Source organism: Paralichthys olivaceus, chromosome 12 (genome assembly GCF_024713975.1).
Source record: "Paralichthys olivaceus isolate ysfri-2021 chromosome 12, ASM2471397v2, whole genome shotgun sequence".
NCBI classification, from domain to species: Eukaryota; Metazoa; Chordata; class Actinopteri; order Pleuronectiformes; family Paralichthyidae; genus Paralichthys; species Paralichthys olivaceus.
In genome coordinates, this window is record NC_091104.1 from 12,855,030 (window position 1) to 12,879,388 (window position 24,359).

At 41.5% G+C, this 24,359-nt stretch overlaps 1 protein-coding gene across 1 annotated transcript; it reads right to left on the reverse strand.

Annotated features, from left to right (window-relative positions):
* Window positions 1-2,454: 2,454 nt before the first annotated feature.
* Window positions 2,455-21,506, reverse strand: htr1d (5-hydroxytryptamine (serotonin) receptor 1D, G protein-coupled). The gene is made up of 2 exons (XM_020084795.2): window positions 21,014-21,506; window positions 2,455-5,051 (listed from the first exon to the last, which is right to left on the reverse strand). Exon 2 carries the CDS (start codon window positions 4,137-4,139, stop codon window positions 2,988-2,990), a length of 1,152 nt encoding a protein of 383 aa, XP_019940354.1. The 5' UTR covers window positions 4,140-5,051; window positions 21,014-21,506; the 3' UTR covers window positions 2,455-2,987.
* Between the last annotated feature and the right edge of the window lie 2,853 nt (window positions 21,507-24,359).

The window sequence follows — 24,359 nt, forward strand, 5'->3', positions numbered from 1 at the left end:
CAGCCATGCTAAAGGGGCAAGCACGAACCATGTTAATGCCTCTTGTTTGGACGACCACTTTGGTCCAGGCTAAAATATCTATACCTGGGGGCTGCCTACAGCATAGGATATAAACCATGCCTCCTCCGTGTTAGTAGGTGGGATATTGACCAGAATAAAAAGGCATAGAATATAAACTACACAAAGATGGTTTCTGTCGTTTTTAAGTACATCTTGGTTGATTAACTCCTCCTCCAACATGATGTAGATACTTGTACAATTATAAGAGAACTGTTTGAAGATTGCTAAGGTGGGGGGGGGATCCTTTTGCCTCCAAAGTCCTTTGAAAGGACCCTGACTGTAATTTTTCACTTGTAATCATTTTCATTTGGCATTATAAGAAAACATTGGTAATTGTTCCTTTGTTAGATTAAATTGGAGAAAACCAGTGAGCTGTGCCGAAGCGATAATCCCAACTATGAACCATATGAGAATTTATATAAGGACGAATTTTGGTTTCAACACCATACATAGATATATTGAAAATGATGAAAAAGGTGAGGGAGTCTGATTTTTACTGGCTCACACTAACACAACGCCAACAACAAATGTGAGGGCAGCTGTGTGTGTCAGTCAATCAAAGCAGCGGAGGCTCGGTGGATAATCGAACCACCGCAGTTTATGATGAGGCTGCTTCGTTTTGCATTTACATTCAATCTAATTAAGTAGAAGTTTATTTTCATTTGTCTCAATTTCATTTTTTTATCATCTACTTTTTACTTAGCTTCACTCTCTGTATCAGCTCAAAGCAGCAGATATGGAGTTGATACTGTTAAACATTTACTTTCAGGGGGCTAAACAATCTAAGATGTCTGTTTAAGTGACACCTCATTAGCCTTTGACCTGACTTGCGTCACACTGTCTCACGATCTGTCGGCTAATTGTGTTTGCTTGCAGGTCTGTTGCTGTCTTTTCTTTCACATCTCCTCCTCCATCTGTTCTCCTCTGTGCTCCCTTTCGGCTTTTACTCCTCACACGAGTCAAGAAGTGACAGTCGCCATCCCGCAGGTTAAGTGCGTCCTGACCTTTTAGTTCCATTGCTCAGGACGGCGTAAACATTATCAAAAGCCATCTCTTATCTGTGCTGATTTGGAGTGACAGAGCTACTTTTGGCTCCTGTTCGTTTTTTAGGCATCTACATTTCTGGCATTTTAACCTTTATTTAATAGTTCAGAATGGAGAGAGACACATGCGAGCTGATTTAAATTTCAGATGTAACGATTGCACAGCTTTTACTGAACCAACTCAGCTTTTTTGTGTCTTATCTTTGCACGGATGCAAGCTCCTCTATTGTAATTTGTTTCAGTTTGGTTTAGATTATTCTGATTAATTGAGACACGTTTGTGCGCCCCAGCTATTCCCAGAGGCAAAAATCAATAGCTGTTGAGCTAATTGTGATATCTTTAATGCTGTATTCTGAATAATTAGGTTTTATTTGTCTAACGCTGTTAAATGTGACCCACCTTTAAACTCAGAGAGCACATTCATTGAGCTAGTCACACTCACAGTGGGATTAACTTAACACTCTTCCATGACGATTGTCTAAATATAAAAGGAGAAATCTCTGTGTTTCAGTTTTCTGGACACCCGCTCATCCCATTCAAACTTGTCGGGGGTCAACTATGAACTTTCTCGAGAAGAGGTTTTCAAAAAAACTTCAAACATTGCTGCACCTGAAACACATTCTAGGGTTGGAGGAAAGTCATAACCCAGCTGCGACAGCACTTTCTACACCTTCACCCAGATGCTCACAGAGCAGAGAAAGTGAGAGGAAGCTGGAGGATCTGGAGAACACCGATGGAGAGACTCAGATTCCAACAGCAAAGGGGTTCACATGTGTATCCAGCCGCTTCTCTGAGAGGCACACATAAAGAATTGATGGTAGAAACAGAAGGAGGTCCATTAGGTCACACTGTGTTGCTGCTCCAGAGGCAGAGATGGTTGACTCTGGTCTAATGCACATCTGTGGGGTGAACAGATACCAAGCCTGCTGTACACTGCCTCTTTTATCATGTGAATGCAACAGCTGAGAAACTATAAAGCCAGAAACTTAGGTCTATATTTGAATATGAAGAACGCAGCAGGAGACTGTCTGGATCAGAAGTGTGGAAAATGTTAGGAAAACAGGAAAATGTCTGCCACATTCAGGTGAGGCGTGGTGCCTGGTGTGGAGCATACAGGAGGCAGAACATGACATATTTTTCCACTGTGGAAATCACATGCTGCTCAATATTCAGAGATAGAGTGGAAATGCTGTTTTTCAGTCTGTAATGACGAAATCACTTCCTCTTCAAACACGCATATATTACAGTAAAGTAATGCAAACACGCACGCACAGCGGCACTCACACACACACACGCACCATTTTCAAGTATTATTGCACATATAAAGATATTTGTACTGAATCTCTGGAGGTTTGAGTCTACGGTCTTTACTGTACCACAGGAACATTTTATGGGAGCAGCATCGTACAGACACAGAGATTAAGACATAATAACATACATGTAGATGGCTTTTCATTTCCGCTGGATTAAATCCTGTCCCTCTGAGTTAACTCTTTTCATACACTTACATCATCCATCTTTAGTCTTTTTAAATCTTTGCTTTTGTTCAAGAAATGTCAGCAATGTTCCTGTGACACGAAATAAACTTTAAATCTCTTTCTTTTATCTCTTTACAGTAAGAAGAGTCCCATAATCCTTGGGAATAAAGATTTGTATCTATTTAAGCATGCATGCATAAGTCTATATGATGGATATATTGTTAAGAGCTATGGCATGGAGCTGTTTCTACAAAATAAAAAACATCTTACACGTAAAATGTGTTTACACGATGGGACATTTAAGTGCACAGTACTTTCATTATTATTATTATTATCCACTATCTTATTTGTCTTTGTCTCCCTGTTTTCCTTGAGATGTCAGTTTTAAATCCAGTGGAAAGGTTTTTCAGGAGCACCGTCTGAATTTGATGAGTTTTTGAAAAGCCTGTTTGAACTCATCGTTGAAGATGGTGTAGATCACGGGGTTGATGAGGGAGTTCAGGTATCCCAGCCAGGTGAAAATATCAAAAAGCACCAGGTCGAACCAGCAGTTTTTACATATGGCCAAGACGAGCGTGCCGACAAAGAACGGCAGCCAGCAGATGATGAACGCGCCCAGGATGATGCCCAGAGTTTTGGTCGCTTTCCTCTCCCGCGCCGCGCACAGACGTTTCCTCTCCACCACGCTGTCTGCCAGCTTCACTTTCACCATGTTCACGAACAGAGGCGACCCTCCTCCGCCACCCCCCGTGCTGTCGGATTGTAGGTGTGCTTCCTGGTTGGAGGCAGAATTAAGAGAACAGAGAGAGGAGCCTGCAGATGTCTGGATGAGCTGTGCAGTGGTGAAACGCTTCCCAGAGGACGAAGGCGTTTTGAAGATGCGGGAGCGGGCGGCAACATAGATCCGTCCGTACAGTATGATGAGAAGCACTGTGGGAACGTAGAAGGCGCCAAAGGTGGAGTATAGGGTATAAGAGATCTGATCTGTATTCACCACGCACTCAGTCAGCTCTTCGTGGGCTTTGGACTGCCGCCAGAAAAGTGGAGGCATGGAAATTGATATTGAGATCACCCACACCACCCCAACCATGATCGCCGCCCGCCGCATGGTGCGCCGCTTAGAGTACTCCAGAGCGTCTGTGATGGCCCAGTAGCGATCCAGCGCGATCACACACAAGTGTAAGATGGAGGCCGTGCAGAAGGTGATGTCGGACGACAGCCAGATGTCACACACAATCTGCCCCAGAGACCACGTCTTGCTCACGGTGTAGACGATGCTGATCGGCATGACTAAAATAGACACCAGCAGGTCTGTGACGGCCAGGGAGCCAATCAGGAAGTTGGCAGGAGTGTGGAGCTTCCTGGTCAGAAAGATGGTGGCGACGACGAAGGCGTTCGAAAGCACGGTGGCCAAGGTTACGACAGCGAGCAGCGCAGAGAGGGAGGCTTGCAGGCCGAGTAGTGTGGCCTCGCTCCAGGGGGGCGGAGAGGTGGAGGCGTTGGGGATCTCTGTGAAGTTGCTGGTGAAGTAGTCCAGGGAGCTGTTATCCAGCTCCATCTCACCTGTGCTCCTCTTAAAACCTTATTTCTAGAAGGTTTGGTAGAGCCTCTGAAGTATAATTTGAAATTGTGCACAGATCGATTCAGACATGGCGCAGAGGAAGGTTCTCTGGTGGTTTTTTATCCTCCTTTCAGTAGCTAAGACAACATTTTCCTTCATTTCCCATCCTGTACATAGCAATGTGACGTCATCAATGTTTAGCGACAGTTTACACTAATGCTCATATAATTGAAACCTACTTATTTGTCCATTTCGCTCATCTCTCTCGCCTCCCTGGTGTAGCTGCAGGAGAGATGATTCCTAATTTGTATTCAGCTCCCGTCAGACAGTCACTTCCTTCCTCTCTTCCCAGCGCTCTTATCTCATTTCCAACCAGCAGCCAGCCGCCAACAACACCTTCAGACCAAACCCTCCTATCTCTCGAATTCTTTAATGGGCTCCTCCTCTTCAATAAAGCCAAGCGGGAGCTGCATGGAGGAAGATGATGACGACAGATACAAAGGTTTGCTTGTTGTTGCTCTTATCTATTCCGAAGTCTGCACGGAGCCTTTTAAATTGAGGTTTGTATTGAAACTTGGCCACGTCTTGTGTCTTTGATGATACTGGAAAGCCAGAACTGTGCAATTACATGATCGCCATCAAAACAAGACGAGGACATTTTCTAGTTATCCAGTCTGTGTGCAGATTAGTGTTTGTGATCCATGTGGTTTTGGCAGGTATATACAAATTTCAACTGAAATGCCATCATCAGCAAATTGTCTTTCTCCCCCAAGTGGTTCCCCGCTTTAAATGCTTGTGTGTTGGCGTCTCTGCATCCAGGCGTCGTCTTTCCCATGAACTTTCAACTGTCGTGTCGACAAAGATGATTGTGTCCAGCTTTCATGCAGCTTCCTCAGCAGCAGCTTTACCCTGGGAGCCACAAAATGAGAGAGAAAAAAAGGAAGATTAGTTATATGCAGCTTCGCCGTCATCCCCTCCCCCATATTCTGCAAACACACAAACAAACAAACCACCTACACTTTAGGGGAAGTAAATACACTCCATCAACCTGTAAACTCAACCTTGACCTGCAAATGGAGCGTTATGACTTGACACACAGACTCAACGCCCACACAGCCTCTGCCATTGTGTTGGTTTATTACATTTGTTGTAAGACTGGCGTTGAAATCTCCAAGACAAGCAACAACAACATATAAAGGCACTTCATCGAAAGAGCAGTTTGATTTGAATTAAATATGACAGGAAACAATTAACAACACTGATGCTTCACTGGGAAATCCAGTAGAATTTTTACCATTTCTCCGTTGACCAGCACAGTTTCAGTCCACTTCTCACAGTCCAGACTCATGCGGTCAGAGTGACCTTTGACCCCTGAAATCTAATTAGTTCATCTTTGAGTCCAACTGGTCAAAACTTGAAGAAATTCTGCAACAGTATATTTAAACTATTATGTTCAAGAGGCCTAAGTGACCTTGACCTCTGACCTCCCAGTTCTAATTAGGTCATGCTTGTTTCCAAGTCAATGTTCGTGCCAGGTGTAATGGCTGTTCATCATATATCACGTTTAGAATAACATTAGGTCACCGCGACCTTGAAATTTGACCTTCAACCACGAATTATCTTTGAGTTCAGGAGATTTCACCAGTGGTGTTCCAGAGATATTGTCTTCATGAGGCTAAAAATGGTCATTGTGGTGTCACAGCGATCTTGACCTTTGACCCCTGAAAATGAACCATCTAATTTGTCTTTGTTTCCAAGTGAATGTTTGTACCAAAAAAGAACATATTCACATGAAACACAGACAAACTGACAACCTGAAAACAGGTGCCTCAAGCACAGAGGCCGAAAAAATGATTTTCTTTTATTGCAAAACTGAACTTCACTTCACTTCAGTTAGCAACTACATGCTTTTACTACGAAAGTACCGAAATTAATTCAGGGTGTCCTGAGTCACCAAGAGCTTTAAGTTGCTAACAATGCAATGACAATGAGAATCAATTGATTGATTATATTTTAAAAAGACCAATTTTCATGACATTTCAAACCAAATATAATTAAAAACCTAAACTTTTCCCTCACTGACAAGGCCACAGACAGACTTCTGACATATAACCTAAATGAAACTTGCTTCACATGAACTGTTGGAGGTGCTCAGGAGGTGGATCATGGCCATACAAAGAGAAATTGACAATGTTTCCTCCAGGTCAATTAAGCATTATCACAGGGAGGAAAGCTGACTGACTTTCAATGACTAAAGGAGATAGGAAGTGAAATGTGGAAATGTGGTATTATGTCCCAGTGGGGGACAAGGACTTCAAATGACTAGTAATCACCAAAGAAGACATATCCTCCCTCCAGCTCTCCATGTATAGATGAGGACTGCTATAATTTATTATTTAAAAGCAGCAGCATGAATACTGGCCACTTGTAATTCAGAGGCAAACATGCATTAAGGGACACATTAAATGGACTCATTGCAGCTGAAATGGACAGTTGAGAACACTTGTTGTTGAATTACAACCCACACAACAAATAATAATGGTAAATGGTTTACTTCAAATATTTGTCTTTTTACCAAATTACTTTTAAAATGTTAAAATAAGGGACTGAGAAGATTAAGGACACAAATAAACAGAATGTGGTTGTTGGAATGAGACTGTCTTATTTTCTTTAATATTTCTACAAGCTGCATATGAAGATAATTTGGAATATTAATTTGGAATATTAAAGAACAACCCTGCTGGAAAACAAACAATAATATTTGCCTCCTCACATTTAACAAATCACATTCTGCTGGCGTATAATAAGTGTCAAAGACAAATAATTCTGAGTGCGTGTTTGTTCCTGATACAACTCTGCAAATCACATCCATTAGCTGAAGTGTTGACTGGCAGCTGGGCCCTTGAGAGGGATTATTGTGCATCGGCAATGACAGCAAACAGGCTGCTGTGTTAAACAGACAGAGCATGTCAACACAACAACTTTTATAAACCAAACTGCAGGATTGACCAGTTTGAGCCGTTTATTTTGCCTTGAGTTTGCTCTCTGAGGTTAAGAGTTCAAACCACTGATGGACAATACATTGCACTCCCTTAATGAGTCACACACGTAGACTGTATATAAAGACAATGCCTCTCCACGTCCTCCCACTATCCGGATACACATGTTTGACCAAACATCAATGGTCTATGTCCCATCTGGTAACCTGGAGGAGGCAAGATTATTGGCCTATGCAACTGCCTGCCACTAGGTGGGGAAACAGATGTTGTAGTTTAACCTGTGGGTATAAGTTATGCAGTCCATCTTTTTACACAGTCTACGGTCACACAGATCAATGACGCCTCTTAAATTACTAACACTCCAGAAGTGAAGCCAAATATCCTGGAAACGAACGCTGCCATCTTGTACTGATGAGGTCTTTTAGAGCCAGAGTCGCAGTAGCGATTGGGGATACAGCGGTGGTAGTGAGGTCCCGCCGATACACACGCGCTTGACCAATCGCAGGTCAGTCTCAGCTGTCAATCGTGGCGTTTGACACTTATAATAAGAAAGGTTTTTTTTTAGTGGACGTGTAATGTTGACTTTTTTGTTCCATGTACCATCTGCAAACATGGAGGAGGCAAGGATTATGATCCTGCAGCTAGCCACTAGGGGGCCACCTGGACCCGTCATGTCGTCCATCTATATACACAAAACTTCTATTCACAGTTTAGCTCCAATCCCCAATCAACTGATAAAAAAGGTAGATAAAAAATATATACTTTAATATAGATACTTACACACCACTAGAACACTGTAGATTTGTCATCAAATTCCACTGTTAATCTATGATGCAGATGACAAACTGTAACAATATAAGATCTTAAGCTTTAGTTCCAGGAACCATTAATTGAACAAGGAAACATTCTGTCCATGCTCTGCCCTGCTCTAATATAAACCTGCACCGTGACATTCAAATGGCCGAGAGCGGAGTCGACTGCCGGCTGCCCTCCATCCAAGATTTGTACATATTGTTTAACAGCACAGAAAAGGGCACAGAGCACTGATCACACAGACAAACACGTGCAGCGCTGCTTTAACCAACTCCTGAATCAAAGTGATGCTGCTAAACAGCAACAGAGCTCTCCCAGCTTGTTTTAGTGTAATTGTATCAAACAGTAGTCAATCTCTGCACTGCATGTTTGTATCCACTGCTGAACACGTCTTGTTCCCCTCATGTAAAGTAAAAGGTTTGTTATCAAGGATCAAAACATGTTATTTAAAGCCCTGCACTTAGATACCATGGAAGAGCAATTACACTTTGTGTAATAGGTTGTATAGAAATTACGTCACAATGATAAAAAGCCCACCCGACATGTTACCTTGATTGTGGAAACTAGAGATGCATTTAGAAGACAAGAAGCAGGTCGGTTAAATGTGCTGTTGGAGATTTAGAAAACAAGTTTTCTGCTGTCGCCCTTTTTTCTGAACTGCGTGGTGGTCTGTTGTGTACGAAATGTAGATTTTGATGGATAATGTGCAAATGCTGACCTGTTTATGTATGAGAAATATAAATTAACCAGTTATCCAGAGAAAGCCTGGGAGAAGAGAAAAAAACCCTCTTTATTGATATGTACAATGGTTCTGTTCATTCTCCCACTTGTTTTGTACACATACTGGAAGAAGATGTATGTGTCTGTAAATTAGTGATGTCATCTAATCCCAAGCGAGGATGGGGAAATTGCATTGGCACGACACAGAAATCTATGCACGTATATACAAATAGGATTGTGATTGTGAATCCTTGATGATTAGGTTGAGGCTCCTGATTGGTTTGAACCTAATTTAAATACATGCCTGAACGATTACACATATGAAATGTCTATTCCATTTAGCTAAAGACATTTATTTTCATATATCTTCTGCACCAGTTCCATTTTTAACTTATTGTAATGGACATTTCCGCTATGCAGCCAATTTTGTGTTAATGACCAATTTTGTGGATTCTTTGTGGGAAATATGCAACAAAATTTTTTTAGCTCCTGCCTGATTTTCACTGCTCAGATGACAAAAATAAATAAAAGCAAAAAATTGGCACAACAATAATAATAATCAGACCATATATATATTATAATTATCATAACAACTATAATGATAATAATAATAATAATAACTTTATTTGTACAGAACTTAACATAACATATATCTTCTTCTATCATCTTCAAATGAAATCATCTAATTACAGTATCTGTCCAGGAGCTTTTGCATAATCCTGCTAACAAACAAACAAACGGGTGAATATGCAACCTCCTTAGCAAAGGTAAAAATTATTGAAACACATTAATCTACTTATGCTTACATTACCCACGCTTCATCTTCACAGCATCTTTCATAAGACCCCACCTGCCTCCTAAAGGCCTTTATCTTCTTTGACTCTCCACTCTTATTTACTTTGATTCTAGCTCCTTCAGTCGTCATGTTTCTCTCATCATCTTTGTTTCGCATGCGCTGTAGCCGGCACGGAGAAAATATCGAGTGCAGATGTAGGTGCGGAGATATTGATTGCTGAGGCGTGAAGCGGCGTGACCACCTTACAGTCTCACTTCATTGCATCAGAGCAGAAGAGATTGATAAGCGCAGGTCCGTTGATAGCGCTCAGTGGCAGCGCTGTAATACTGAATGCTAAGTAAGAGGACGGTCGGGAATCAGTCACTCACTTGTCGTTGTAAGCTGCTGCACTGTAATGTGTTTCTGGTGCACATCACACACACACGTACACAAACATATGCGCAGTAGCATTTTTGATAGATGGCTGAATAGCTTATCTGTTTACACATCAAACAAGTCATGGACGAGGCTTATCTCCTCGGGGTCTGGTTCACAGCACAATAAGATAATGAGATTCGTAATGAATGGTTGAGAGAAAAAGATTTTCAATCAAGAACAGACCTTTTCTAAATTGGCTGTATGCCGTTTCTGTAGTATATATTAGTATCTACATCTGGCTTTGAAATTGAGGGAGTAATGTAACAAGGCATGGATGGGCCCGGTGGGATGTTAATTCATCTTACTCAAATCAGGGGAAAATTAAAAAAAGATCACAAAAGCAAACAAACGTGCAATTAACGTCAAACACATGTTATGCTGGGTCAGATGAAGAAAACTGGACCTTTGTACCACATCACAGTCCTGCCCTGTCAGCTCCTTGGCATCACACCCGATTAGCAACGAATCCAATTCACTCCTCCTTTCAGGTTCAGGCCAAATCCCAGCAGATGGTGCAGAATGTGTAGCAGCGTGTCTGTTGACCTGGGCGGAACCTTGTGAACCCAGCAGGCCTGCAAACACTGCATGGCCCCACTGGAGATTCGCTAATTGACTGGCTAATTGATTTAGCTCAGAGATGGTAGAGCCATCGCTAACTCCGCTATCAGATACTGTCTTCCATTTACTGAAGCGTGTGCTATATGGTAGCAGAGCGAGGATATACATGTGTGTGTGTGTGTGCGCGTTTACATCAATGGAGAGGCAGAGGATGGGAATGATGTAGTAGATTGAAGATGGAGTCAAAAGAGCTGATGAGGTTCAGCTTTGTACAGAAACCACTGGGGGTTTAAAAAGCTTATTTTTGTCCCCAAAAACTACAAGTAAGGAGGGTGAATACTAACATGCTCCTTAAATCCAATCAAGCTGCACACACTAAAATATCAGTCCCCTAAACTTGTCTGAATTTTCCATCAAGATACATCCATTTCAAACTTTTGTCCGCACCCGACCCGAACAACTTGGGTCGAGTATCCACACCAAAGTGTAAGGGGTTCTCCCTGACTCATGTCCCATCCTTCCACCATGTATAGTGGAAATCTGTTCAGTACTTTTTTGTGTATTCCTGCTGAAAAATACACAAACCTAACAACTAACACATAGCAAGACACAGACAGGGGTGAAAACACCATGTCCTTGGTGGAGGTAATGAGTTGTCTTCAGTAATTATCCTCATACAGATTGCTTTTTACTTTGTGTTGAACATCATCAGCCTGAAAAGTAAAACCTGCAGAAACTACTCATCCTCTTAAGATGTTTAGTTACATCAATAACCATTGTTCAGTTGTTTCAAGTAGGTAAATGCCTTTTAACTGTCTCATAGCCAAGTCAGCACTGCCAGTAATGACTTTGGCTCATATTGCTTGTCATTACAGTCAGTGTGCAATCAAGGATGCTTTTGTTGATTTGGTGACATAGTTTTTTAAAAAATGTATTTGCATGGTGTCATGCAAATACTGAAATACAGACGACTGAGCTGCATCATGAGAGAGAAAATGACGCTATTAATTGATTAGTTGCATGAACAGTCAACATGACTTCAGAGCAAATATTTGTTAAAATATAGCCTACAAGGGCAAGAGTATAAAAATCCAAACAGACTGCAGGGCGATGGAGCCCGTGAAGTGTAACGTGCTGCCATGTCGCGCTGCGAGACAGGAAGTAGTGAACGGAATCACATTATTTCTTGAGGGCTCCAGGGTTTATCATATCTCTGTTGTTTGCAGGTGCCTGGGAGTGTGGAGCGTGGGTGTTTTTCTGAGGCTGTGTGGGCTGCATGTGTGCACAAGCTCACACAAGCACAATTGCCCACCCATCCACCCACCCACATAAATACAATGTAAAATAACAAACAATATAATCCTCATAGGAGCCAGCACGGGACGACACTGGAGGGGCTTCGCATGGTGATTTATGGTGACAGATTTCTGTGGCAACAAATGAACTGTAGAGAGAGTTTCAGGGAGTGAAGTGTCATCGGTCTATCCAAACCTCTGGGTTCAAACTTCAGGACTCATTACAGCAGCTGGAAAGGATAATCTCAGCTCGGCCATAAGCCGATAAGGAAGCAAACAGATTGTTGAAAATGGGACAATTTAGCATTTTCAGTGGCTTGAAACAGATTAGTTCGAACGTCCTTAAATTCCTCACGGTTTAAAGAGGTTACAATTAAACCAGGATGTGCACATTAGTTAAAATGCAGCCTTCAGAAACAGCACATCAAAACCTCCTACTGCAGAGACAATCTTCACACCAATGTTTTTTCATACTACTCCAAAGTAATAGACTCCTCACTGTACAGGACCCTATAGAAAGTGGAACAGTTGAAGTACAAATCTAGGACATCTAGGAGATGCCGTCTCTTAAAGAGTGGGACGGTGATGAGCTGATGCAGAGATTGTAAGTCCCAGCTGCCAACGAGTGTGGAGAGAGGAGACGTATATAAGAGGAAGAGACAGTGGGGATCTGGTTTATATTGGAGGTGATGATACACAAGCTTATGATTAGAACACAGATCTAAATGTGCTATTTCTGTGTATCTTCCATTAAATTTGATATCTAAAACCAAGAAATTAGCAACGGAGCACAGTAAAATTGCTCCAAACCTTTGACCTTACCAAACTGAATATACTGCAAACACAATGATGAAAAGGAAACATATTACATTCAATCCCAGTATCAGTAGTTTTCACTCAGTATTATTTTAAAATGACTGTTTGGTTACCGGAGTGTTTTGCCCTCAAAGGTAAAGCCTGATAATCTTGATCGCCCCCTGGCCACAATATAGTTCATCACCCCCTTGTTAGCAGATGGGACATGGACCAAACAATAAAGTCAAACTGCATCTCAAATACATTTTTCTCAAAAATGGTTTCTGTCAGTTTAGGTCCGGATGCCCTTATTGACGTCTGAGACTGACTTGTGATTGAGCACAAATATCGACGAGACATTGTGACCACAGTTCCACGCCATTGTCACTGCTGCACAGACTCTGGCTCTAAATGACGTTAAAAGCGCACGATGGCAGCACCAGGATATTTTAGCTTTTTACAGCACGAGAAAGTTGAGTTGTGTCGTTGACCTTTCTTTACAGTAGATGGTTTCTACTCATGGGTAGTGTCCATATTGAGTCTGAAATATTGTACATGGATCAAAACCAAATATGGAAATGTTTTCCTTTGGTCAGTGAATAAAATCAAATTTAAAAAAAAATTCTACAGTGCTGTGATGCCACCTCGCAAACACAAAAGAAAAGAGTCTACAGCGGATGCCATTACAGTGAGGAGGACATAGACCAGCAATATCAGTACATCTAAATTTGATGTGTTTAAGTGAGGACACTCTGCAGTTAGCATCCATATCACTGACTGATGACAAACAGAAGTGCTTTTATCTTTAACTCCTGTGTTTGAGTGTTTGTGTGTGTGAGTCATAGAAGTGAAGGGGCAATGATTCACCAGAGGTTGGAAGACAACAGCCAATGTTTGACGAGAACGCTTAAGAAGACAAAGCGTATCAGAGGTTTATCTTCCCCATATTGAAGGATTGTGATTATAGAAAGAACAAAGAGAGGAAAAATAAAACAGCACATGACTAAAAATAACAGTATCCAGGCTGTTTTAGCTGCATACTAGAAGCCAGTAAGGAATTAATAAAACTAGTGCAGCACCCGTTCTATTCCTGCCTGTTTGGAAGGGACTGGTTGTTTGACCTGTGGTGATGCTAAGTGCAGCAATCTTTCTGAAACTGTAAAAGTGCCCTGCAGTAATTATTCAGCAGCAAATAAAGACCGTCTGCTGGACTCAGTTCGCAGAATCCTGAATCCTTGCACGGCTCATAAAGCCACCTAATGTTTCAAACCCTCTTAGACCTTGCAGGGGCAATGCTTACATAGAGTCAACCGTTTCAACGTCATGACATTTTGTAGATATTTGAAAATGTTAACATCCTCCAATCAAAGTTAAGAGGCCATGTGACACAAGCAGATACGACTTCTTCAGCTGTCTCTCAGACGCACCACTTGAACCGCTGGCACAGGTGGCTGTCTCAGGGCTCAGGTACCACCGTGCTCCTCAGGCACAGTTGCCTCAGCGCCAGCTGTCTCAGCACTGGACGTCTGTGCCACCACGTCGAACAGCTTGGGACGATTGTAGTCTTGGACTTCAGGACACTATCTCATACATCATTTATGTCGCAACCCAGCGCTGCGTTCTAAAGGCATTATTTGAAATTCCAGGGACGGGCACTCCAGCCAAAACTTAGAGTGAAGTTACACGTTAAGGTTCAGTGAAGTCTGAAATAAGTGAAATCTGTCATGGATCTGGTGAATTGATTTTATTGTCAATTAAGCCGGATGGATCCTCACAGCTTCACAGAATCCCAGAGAAAACAAGTGCAAACTCATTTGTGAGTAAAGAGAACAGACACTTTGACACCTTGTCTTTGAATGTGGAAGAAATGTTGAGCAAAATTAGAATCCAGACTCTGACAGAAAGATGGTACAGCCAATTAACACATTGAACTTAGAAAGTCTTGACTATTTAAAAAAATCTCCCAAACAATACCTGCTTCATTCATACTGGCAAAACTCTATTTAATCAAACCCAATAATTCAACCATACCAAAGTCTTTTAAAAGACAGGAGAAATTCAAATTACACAGAAAGCCACCAATTAAGAAAACTTTAAATCCCGTTCTGAACCTCAGCAGAACAGGATGAAGTCACAAAGAGGACATGGTGATTACATCAGGGTCTCCTTCCTCATTACAGCTTTGTTTTACGTGGCTCTAGAGCTTGTCCTTAAGCTCAGACATCGGGCCTGATTTGCATCTGGTTTGAAATATAATTGTCACGTGCTTCATACAACAAACCTCTTACAGGAATACTTTTGTATTTTAATCGTTATTCTCTCTTTGGGGTTTACTGGTGCGAGCGTGTCCATGTTGGATTCACCAAACGCTCTTAACTGGATAAACGTGTGAATGGTGAATTGCTTGTTTCAGCCTAATGAATGTAATCTGGTCACAAGGTGTGCGTTAATGAGATTTGATTATTAGCATAATAAACAACACTATAAATGCTACCTGCAATCTGTTTGCCCATTATCCAAAAAAGTTCCTGAAGTGTAAAATTGGGATTTAAACACTGCGAAGCCTTACATCCTACACTATACTGTCAGTATAGTGTTGTTAGAAACATCTAGAAAATATGAATAGTGTGTATAAAGTGTTTTCAGAGCAATGCTGTACTGTAACAGAAATAACAGGGGGTTGGTGACCCAGCAGGATGTAGGGAGAAACAAAAATAAATTCTTCCTCAATTAAAGGTGAAGGATCCAAGGGGCTCTCTGGTGATCTATGTATTTGCAGAAATTTAGTATAATCAACTGAACCTAAAAATAACTGTTGAGCACATTATTTTTAGAAGAAAGTCCTCTTCCACGGAGCCGCCATGTTGCACCACCAAGTTTCTGCCCTGTGTGGTCAAACCAAACACTGGCTCTACAGATAGCCTTGGTTTAATGTGTAATTAAGCATTACCCTGCAAAAAAGCACTTTTCTCCTATAACTCTGGCAGAAAACACAAAACACTGATAATCTGTAAGATAGCACACCAGTTGTAAGAGCTGGAACTAATAGTAATGATCATATTCTATTGTGTTATCTTGGCCTTGCTCACTTAAAGGCTGCTGGAATTACAACATGAAAACTAGATAAAAAGCTCTAATTATGATTTGGCTTTTCCACTCTGACTCACGCGGTTCATATTACACTGCTGCTGTGCACTCTACTGAGCCTTGTGTTCAGAAAAACACTCTTTTTTTTAATAGAGTCGTTGTATTTTCCTCTTCTATAATATTTCTCCCTACAGAAATGCCTTCAAGTAACAGAAACAGGCGTCTTTCAACAAGTCGATCTCATTGACCACTTATGGCCTGAGTGCATTCTTGTATGGATTCAGATATGACCCCTGCTGTCATCGTGATGGTGAGTGGCACAGTGTCATGATCTATAATTACAACTTTCATCTGGAGGGGCCAATCTCAGGATTCAGCTGCAATTATGAGGGTATTGATCGCAGATTAGTCAGAGACAGGGAGGTATGGCGAAGAAGAAAAATGAGAATATAATGAAATGAGAGGAGAAAGATTCATAAAATTGTAAATTTAGATTGAAGGTTAAAATCGAGATTTGCCCAGAGATGGTACAATGTAGTGGCTCTTACTCTCTGCTGAAACAGTGGTGGAGAGAATGATGAACAGAGACACAGAGAGAAAGAGAGAGGGAGAAGGGCAGGGGGATGTTATTTAGTGAGTGAAATACTGCTTTCTCACACGAGTCCAATCCCTTGTGAGTAATCCTGCCTGTAAATCCGAGGGGATTACCACTGATATAGTCTCAATTTTCTGGATTGCTGTAATTCCAGAGTAAAAAGAAAACTCAGCAGCATAAATAGTGACAAGAGGATGATGAGAGAAGGTAAAGCACAGAATGAAACAGAGGAAATGAATTCACACACATTTACAAATGTCCATATTCTTCCAGTATAAAACCAGCTGTGCAATTGTGGCTTCCTTATAACTCCGCTTTTTGGAGTTCATCGACGAGGTCTGGGAATTAGACTATTCTGCACACGTTCTTAGAACTGCATTTGTTCTTGCCAGAGATCTTAGATCATAGATTTTCCAAAAGGAAATTGGGCCCAGTCTAATCATGGCCATTGATAAAACCAGTCCAGCTCATCAGCACATTGGCACCTTTAAACTTAAACCTGATGCAGACTCAGTTGGACTAAACTACTTAACTCCAGCCTGGTGTTTAGAGCAGCGGTGGGTCGTGCTCTCACACATCAATAGCTCTGATTGTGACTGACAATGTAAAAAGTCTACTTTTCTCCTGATATTGCTACGTGATGCTCTGATTAACTACACGTGAAGCGACCATGTAATGTCACAGCTCTATTGATCACCTGCTAATCTGAGTATATCTTTACATTTCAACTGTATTGTTTTCTATGCATAACTGATTGTATATCGGGCTCTGATCTTTGCCAACATGCAGGTGACATAAAATCAATACTGTCTGTAAACGCCCTGTGTGGACACTGAATCTGCTGCTCTGCCAACATGCTGCTCACACTCCTCATCTCTAAATCTTAAAAACCCTAATATATTTATTAAAAAAAGTGAATGGTTTCTTCTGACATTGGTGGAGGAACTCATTACTTGTAATGGAATGAGCTCCACCACCAGACTACTAAGCAGGATACGCTGAATGTTCCCACTAGCTGTATAAACAGACGACCAGTGCTCTGTAGCAGTAGCGGCTGGAACTCACCAAATTAAGTGATGTATTGTTGATCGTGACAAGAGTGTGTTAACAACAAGGAGGGCATGTCAACTGCAAAGACAACTGATTCTGTAGTTCGGCTTCAATGCACTTTGAATAAACAGGTGAACAGCTCTTTGTGCAGCAGCGGTGGTGCAGCATCAGGGTCCTGCAGCTGGTTTTTACTTGACATGGCTCATTTACAGATTCATAAAGAAAAGCTGCTACCAGCATCACTGCAGGCCAAGCAAACAGCCCATTCCAAACAGGCAGGATTTGAAGCCACTGCACTAGTTTTTGTAGATTTCAGAAATGTTTTGTATACGTCACCATCTCATCAGTAGAGCGATAAAGTGGCCAATAAGCCTGGGCAGCAGTATAACTCTCCAGGCGCCCTTCTAGTCAGCACATTGATTCCAGTTATAGTCCTCATGGGAATGTAAGTAATCCTGCTCTGAGCCCTGGTGTCTGACTGCTTCTATCTGAGCTCAAGGAAGTTTAGTTTGGCAGATGATAGTTAACGCTCTCTCTCTCTAATGCGACCATGGCCGGCCGATTTCAACTCTTCAACTCTTCCCCATTTCACACTCAGAATCTCCTGGTCATTCTTCTAACACTGACATTTTCCTTTCTGTCCCACATCAAATAGTTGACACGGTCTCAGACGGGGTGTTTTACAGCCCGATGGTAAACTCCTCCTCACAAACACTGTCCCACCATCTGCTCAGCTCTAATTCTCTCAGCTAACCTGTACGTCGCACAACACTGTAAACAGTGGAGTCAGTCTGCAGGACGAACAGTGCGATGAAGACACTGCAGTAAATCACCACAAGGGTTTTTGTGTTTACTGTAGCAGGTCATGTCAAAAGTAGGAATTTCAGACACATGGTTCACGTTAAGTAGTGACAAACGTTAAAACCGAGGCTGTAACTCCACTAAATACATCTGCTTCTTGTTTCCTCAGTTTCAGCTCAGTCGTACGTGTTGGTTACCTGCAGGTTGATTTACAAGCTTTATCAGACTGAAGCAAACATGGAAAGTGTGAATCATATCTCTGGTGACTTATAATGAAAACACTGTAAGGAATGTGTGTTGTATGTGTCTCATTTGGGAGCTTCTCCACATCAGTCAAGCTTCCTGTTTTCACATGGCACATGATGCATAACATGAAATGCCATCTGGATTCCAGAGAACCCAAACACAAACTACGCCACAATTTGTATCAGTCATTAAGAATGATGAGGAATCAACTCACAAAATGGATCAAAGTTAAGTTTTAGATAGAGATTTCAAGAATATTAAGTCATAATATTACAAAAATAATGACTTCAATACTCTGGTGTAGTCTCAGACTTGAACTCAGGAAAATAAAGAGCGGGAGATTGACCAGGTTGGACGAGCTGAAAACAGGAAAATATTCATTCACAGCATATTGACTCCGGCCCTTATCACCAGAAGCTCATGAATCTCATTGTCTTAATTGAACATCTTTGTCTGCATCTTCCACGTGTCTGGCACCTCTTCTTTATCCATTAATCTGTATTCCTGTTGGGGTTTTTTCAGTAACATACGTCATGTGAAATGGCATCAACGTGCCCAAATAGCTCAAAGTGAATTCTCCAGATATTTACTAGCTGTAGCACAAGCTCACTCTGACACTTTACCAGGAGGAAGGCAGGAGAAGTTCCTGAAAATGTCAGGAACAACTGACTTGGACATTTGCGTCCTCACGTACAGCCCCTCCAAAAATATATCAGGACATTTTCCACAGCTTTATATTCCAATTACTTTCTATATAATTTCACTTGTCCCTGAAATGAGAGGAGTCCAAACAGGGAGGGCTTCATTTCAGTTTCAGCTCAATTCTCTAGGTAGCTCTAGGCAACTGATGGGAGATGGTGACTTTCCAAAGAGAAACCTATATTCTCTACATGTAAAAAGATATAACAGAGATCTGCTCTTTCATGCACTCGGGAAAACTATCGGGCATTAATTGCCTGTTCCAACATTAATTATTAAACCAGAATTTTACACTTTGCCTAATGAGCTACAAATGAACCCTCTTTGTGATACGCTCTCTCTCGTGGCCCAGATGAGGGGAGAGGACTCCGTCATAATTGAGCAAGAAAATTACATATTCAACCAAGATTAGTTGTTTCCACTTGTTATCATAATTTTCATTATTGAGGAGGAAGCAGAGATGGCACAGAATGAAAAGGGGTTTCCGTCATTTTAATTGGTTGTTGATTCAGTTCACTGTCTCCAGTCACACCCAGAAGAGTGTGTGTGAGTGTGTGTGTGTGTGTGTGTGTGTGTGCGTGTGTGTGTGTGAGAGAGAGAGAGCACAGGGAAGAAGAGGGTGTCAGTGTCAAAGCGGAGACTTCACGTGTGTAAGTCTCCCAAATGAAAAAGAGGGATATTGTGTTCACAGAAGTACTTTTCATCATCACTGCATCGACATGGTGATTCTCTTTAATTTTGCCGAGTGCCTCTCACATCAGTCGGCTACTTAAAGCAAAAAATGCAACACGCTTCCTGCAAAGAGAGCCCCAGGTGGGTTTTCTGAAAAGCTTGAGAGCACAGAGGACAGATCTATTTTTTTCCAGCTTGAAATGGACTTAATGCGTGAGCTGTTCACCTCTTCTCCCCAGGAGCTGCTAATGGCAAAAGAAGCATCTCCTCATGTTATATGTATATTTTTATTCCCTCTTCAAGGGTGAAAATGACATAAAATATATAATATGAGGATTGTTGAAGCCCTGTCCACAAACAGCTATTTACCAGATGATGAGGATATTAAAAGAATGTGCAGTTCCTCCCTTCAGCATAATGTCACAAAGCGTGCTGTCTTTATTTGCTGACCTATAACCAACATCTCCCTGTAGCTCCATTCTCCTGCTCCACACACTCTCAGCTGGTGGGAGGCAACATCTTCGATATAATGCAAATATTATGATCTCTGAAGCACCTTGCACAGCAGGCAACGCCACCATCCAGATATATTAGCCTTATTTTCAAATTAAACACGTTAAATCACTTTATAAACTGCTTTGCTGTGATCAGTCTAACCTTTAAGACGATGAGTACCAGGTTCCAACAGGACAAGAAGTCAGAAAAAAGTCATATTACAGCCATTTTCACACAAAAAAATCACAGTTTTAGTGAAAGCTGTTTGAGGGGGCAGGGGCTGCTGAAAGGGCTGGTCTGTATAAATTATTGCAAAACTGCAAAAAATGATGAACTGGAATGAGCGTGTTCCTCCACCTTTTAAAACATTTAATGGTCTTATTCTGACTCCTCACCCGAAAATCAGTTTGGCACACCGACGCTCCTTACAGGTTTTATCTAGGTGAGCATATTTTCAACTCTCCATCCCACTTCATGTCCGAACACCATGTAGAGCTCCTGTTATTTCCCCACAGGGACTTCATATATTGTGATTTTATCACAGCCTATTGTGGGGGGGGGGGGGGGGGGGGTCAATTAAACAGTGCCACACGGTGCAAAGTGACCTCGTGGTGCCCTGTGGTGTCTTTTGCATATTCATTTCTTTAAGTTTGATCTTTCTTATTTGTACCTGTGGTGTTTGTCTTTACACAAGCAGAACGATCATTCTCCACTCATCGAGATGGAATGCAATCCAATCTCCAGTCTGCTGTGCGCCCACAAATCCGCGCGTAATGGTAACAACTAGCAGGGAGCCACGAAAAGCTTATAAAAAAAGGTTTTTAAAAACTTACCGGGTTTAATTCCTCCGTTTAGCTGCTTTTTTCCTCTTCTCTTTTCATAAAAGCGCAGCACATCAGTCAGGGAATCCCGCCAGCCTTGTCCTTCATTTACGCACGTTAAGAAATACAGAGTGGTTACATTCAGAGGGAGCAAGCGGAAAGCTTCTGCAGGTGTTACCACTGAGAGACGAAGCCAGCGAGCATCCAGAGCCGCTTTACTCTCACATGCCCGGAAAACATGAGCGACTCAGACTCTGGTTTTCTTCTCTGCAGAAGAAGCAGAGCGCTTTGCTCCAGAGTTCAAACACCAGGATGCATAAAAAGTGTAAGAAAAGACTTTTGTACCGGCGGAACTCCCATCTGATGCGTCAGGACGCATCTCATTGTGAGCTTTCTCCAGCGACAACTAAACCCCTGGTGTGAGGGGGGGGGGCTTCCCGGTGCTGATGCGAACCATCCAGCTCCAAAGGGGGGAGATAACACAGAGACGTCAACGAGAAACAAGTAACACTCAGAACTGCGTCTGTGGGAGGTTTTCATGGCAGTGCTGGGTGTCCATAACACACACACACACACACACACACACACACACACACACACACACACACACACACACACACACACACACACACACACACACACACACACACACACTCAGCATCTTACCCCTAACGTTAACCAGGACCCCTGAAAAGACATTCTGCATCATTAGGACGTCAATTTTGTAAAAGTTCAATTAAATCACACCAATGCCATGTGTCTGTTTTCTTTTAGACAAATTTCCTGGTTTGTCCCTTCAAAGAGAATGACTGATCTTCTTGGATTCACATTGGATTCTTACAGAAGAAACAAAAAGTCATGCATTACTTTTCACCATGTCAAAGCTAATTTAGGCCGATGAAAAGAAAGTGACAAATTAAACGTCTCCTCCAGCACAAATCTGTAAGAATATATTCCTTCACTGTGAATCCTCAGAATCTTGTGCAGTGTGCACTGGTTTCATAAAAAATGCAAGGGGGTCTAAAGCCTTGTCCACACACATAACTCTATAGTACATTGTTGACGTCCTATGTGCTGCAATGCAGAATACATTTTATTCACTAGTTTGACTCTGAAAATGCTGTAAAGCAAAATCACAAATAAGATTGATTCAATTCATTTCAAAAGAAATCTAGGTAAGTGAATATTGTTACTGTCTTTCATCATATAAGCTCCTTCTGTAGTAATAGAAAAGCTTTAAATAGACTAGGGACTAGGGACCAGAGAAACCATGAACTTAGCTGAATTTGAGTCTATATGGTAGAAATCAAATATGTCATCCAGAAAGCAAAAGCATAAGTTTTTCCCACACCAAGAAATATAAGCTGTAAAAGAAATACGCAGAACTCTGTTTACTCCGAAAGGAAGAGGATTCTTGAACAAACAATTGTCCAGTTTAGGACAATTTTCGTCTTTTATGTGGTAGGCAAGTTTTTCTTTTCTGGGCTCACACAAAGGATAAATTCCAGTTTTATCAACTCACCTATCCATAACGGTTGTTGACATCACTCACTGCCGTCAGTGGTAATTTGGGGTTCAGTATCAGGACACTTCGGCATGCAGAATGGTGATCGAACCGCCGACTTTCTGATTAGTGGAAGACACGCTCTAGCTCTCGGTAAGAGTTAGGGAAAGATCATGGGGAAAAAAGTTGTTAGATCAGCTTAAAAAAAATACTTCATTTACTAACACACAGATTATTAAAGTTGAAGTTAATTTATTTTGTTGTTAATCTAACTTTTATTTCACTTTACTCAATACATTTGTTTTACCAAATAAGATTTTTATTAATTGTTCCAACAATAGTTTGCTATCCAACAAGTCTTTCTTAACAGTGTCAGTTAAAATCATAAATTGCCCCGGAAAGCTTGATGTTATGGTAAAAAAGTCTGATGCAAACGTCCTGAAGTCATGGTGATATTTGAAAAAAGTTTCTATCCATTAACCCACCTCATCCTAAAAAGCAAAAAGCACCTTAAAAAACTAGAATGACACTCAGTAAACTGCAAACCTCCACCAAGGGCCAACACAATCCTAATGAAACTCAATTTAAATCGGAATTGGACACACTCACAAATACTTGTCCTAAGAATAAGTTGGGTTCGTTTTCATTAAGATCTGCCCCCTGATCCAAACCTGCACCAAAATGCTTTCTCCTCACTCACACCGTGTCCTTCCACCAAGTTCCGTGGTAATCCCTCCAGTAGTTTTTGCATAACAACAAACATAACCTCTTGGCGGCGGTAATGAAAAAGTCTGATTATTCTGCTGTATTCTGAAAAGCATCACAGAGACATGGAAAGAATCGATGTATCAACTGCTCGCAAATTTCAATTTATAATTGTTAAGTCGTGCTATGTGCACACAGATTGAGGAGAATGAGCTGCGGAGAATCACACCCCAGAGGAATCCCTGAAAAGCTCCACTTTTAAAAAAGAACAAAGTGTCTTCAAATTATTTTACAAGACTCCTAGTAATTCACAGAAAGAGCAGTCGTGTTAGTTCATTAAAAACTTAGATTCTTGCTCCTGGTTCTCTCCCTCATCCTGTATATTTTTATCTTTAATTGAATCAATACCCGCTCCTTGAAAGCTAATTAGTAAAGTTCTTCAAGTGGAGGAAATGCGAATGAAGACATAGCACACATTTCTTGCACACACATGTACAGTACACACACTGACCCACACATAGACCCACACACAGACACACACACACACACACACACACACACACACACACAGCTTTTAAGTGGAAATAAAAACTGCTGGGCTTTAAATGGACAGTTTTGTCTTTGATCCCATCAACTGTGTTCTGGGAAAAGGGAGAACAAACACATGGGGATGAAACACAGTGAAGACTTATTAGTGGGCCAGCCCTTTGAAATGCTGCTTTCTAAATGAAGGGTGAAAAGTTTGTTTTTCCGACAGTAAATGTTTTAGCTAATGGTTCATTAATGAGTCAATGAGGGACTTGTTTCTTCTGTATCTTCTACTGCTCAGTTTATTGGCGGGTGGCAACCGACATCGAGCTGTAATACCACCATCTACTCTGTCTTCTTCTTCTCTGCTCGGCCCACCAGATACTCTGTTTCTGGACCTGCTGGGATTCTCTGACACGTTTTCACAGACGCCAATAATATGATATGAACCTGGTCAAGACAATAGTCTGAATAGGACACTGCTATGTTAACATCATTTTCAGATTTATCTTAATCCTGTAACATGTAAAAGAGAATATGAACAGAATATGTTCTTTTAAAGATAATCAATGCTTGCTGCTGTCTGGCTGTGGCTTCATCTGTAACTTATTTTTACTTCAG

Excerpts from the sequence above, each read along its gene's own strand:
- htr1d (XM_020084795.2), bottom strand. The coding sequence starts at position 4,139 with ATGGAGCTGGATAACAGCTCCCTGGACTACTTCACCAGCAACTTCACA.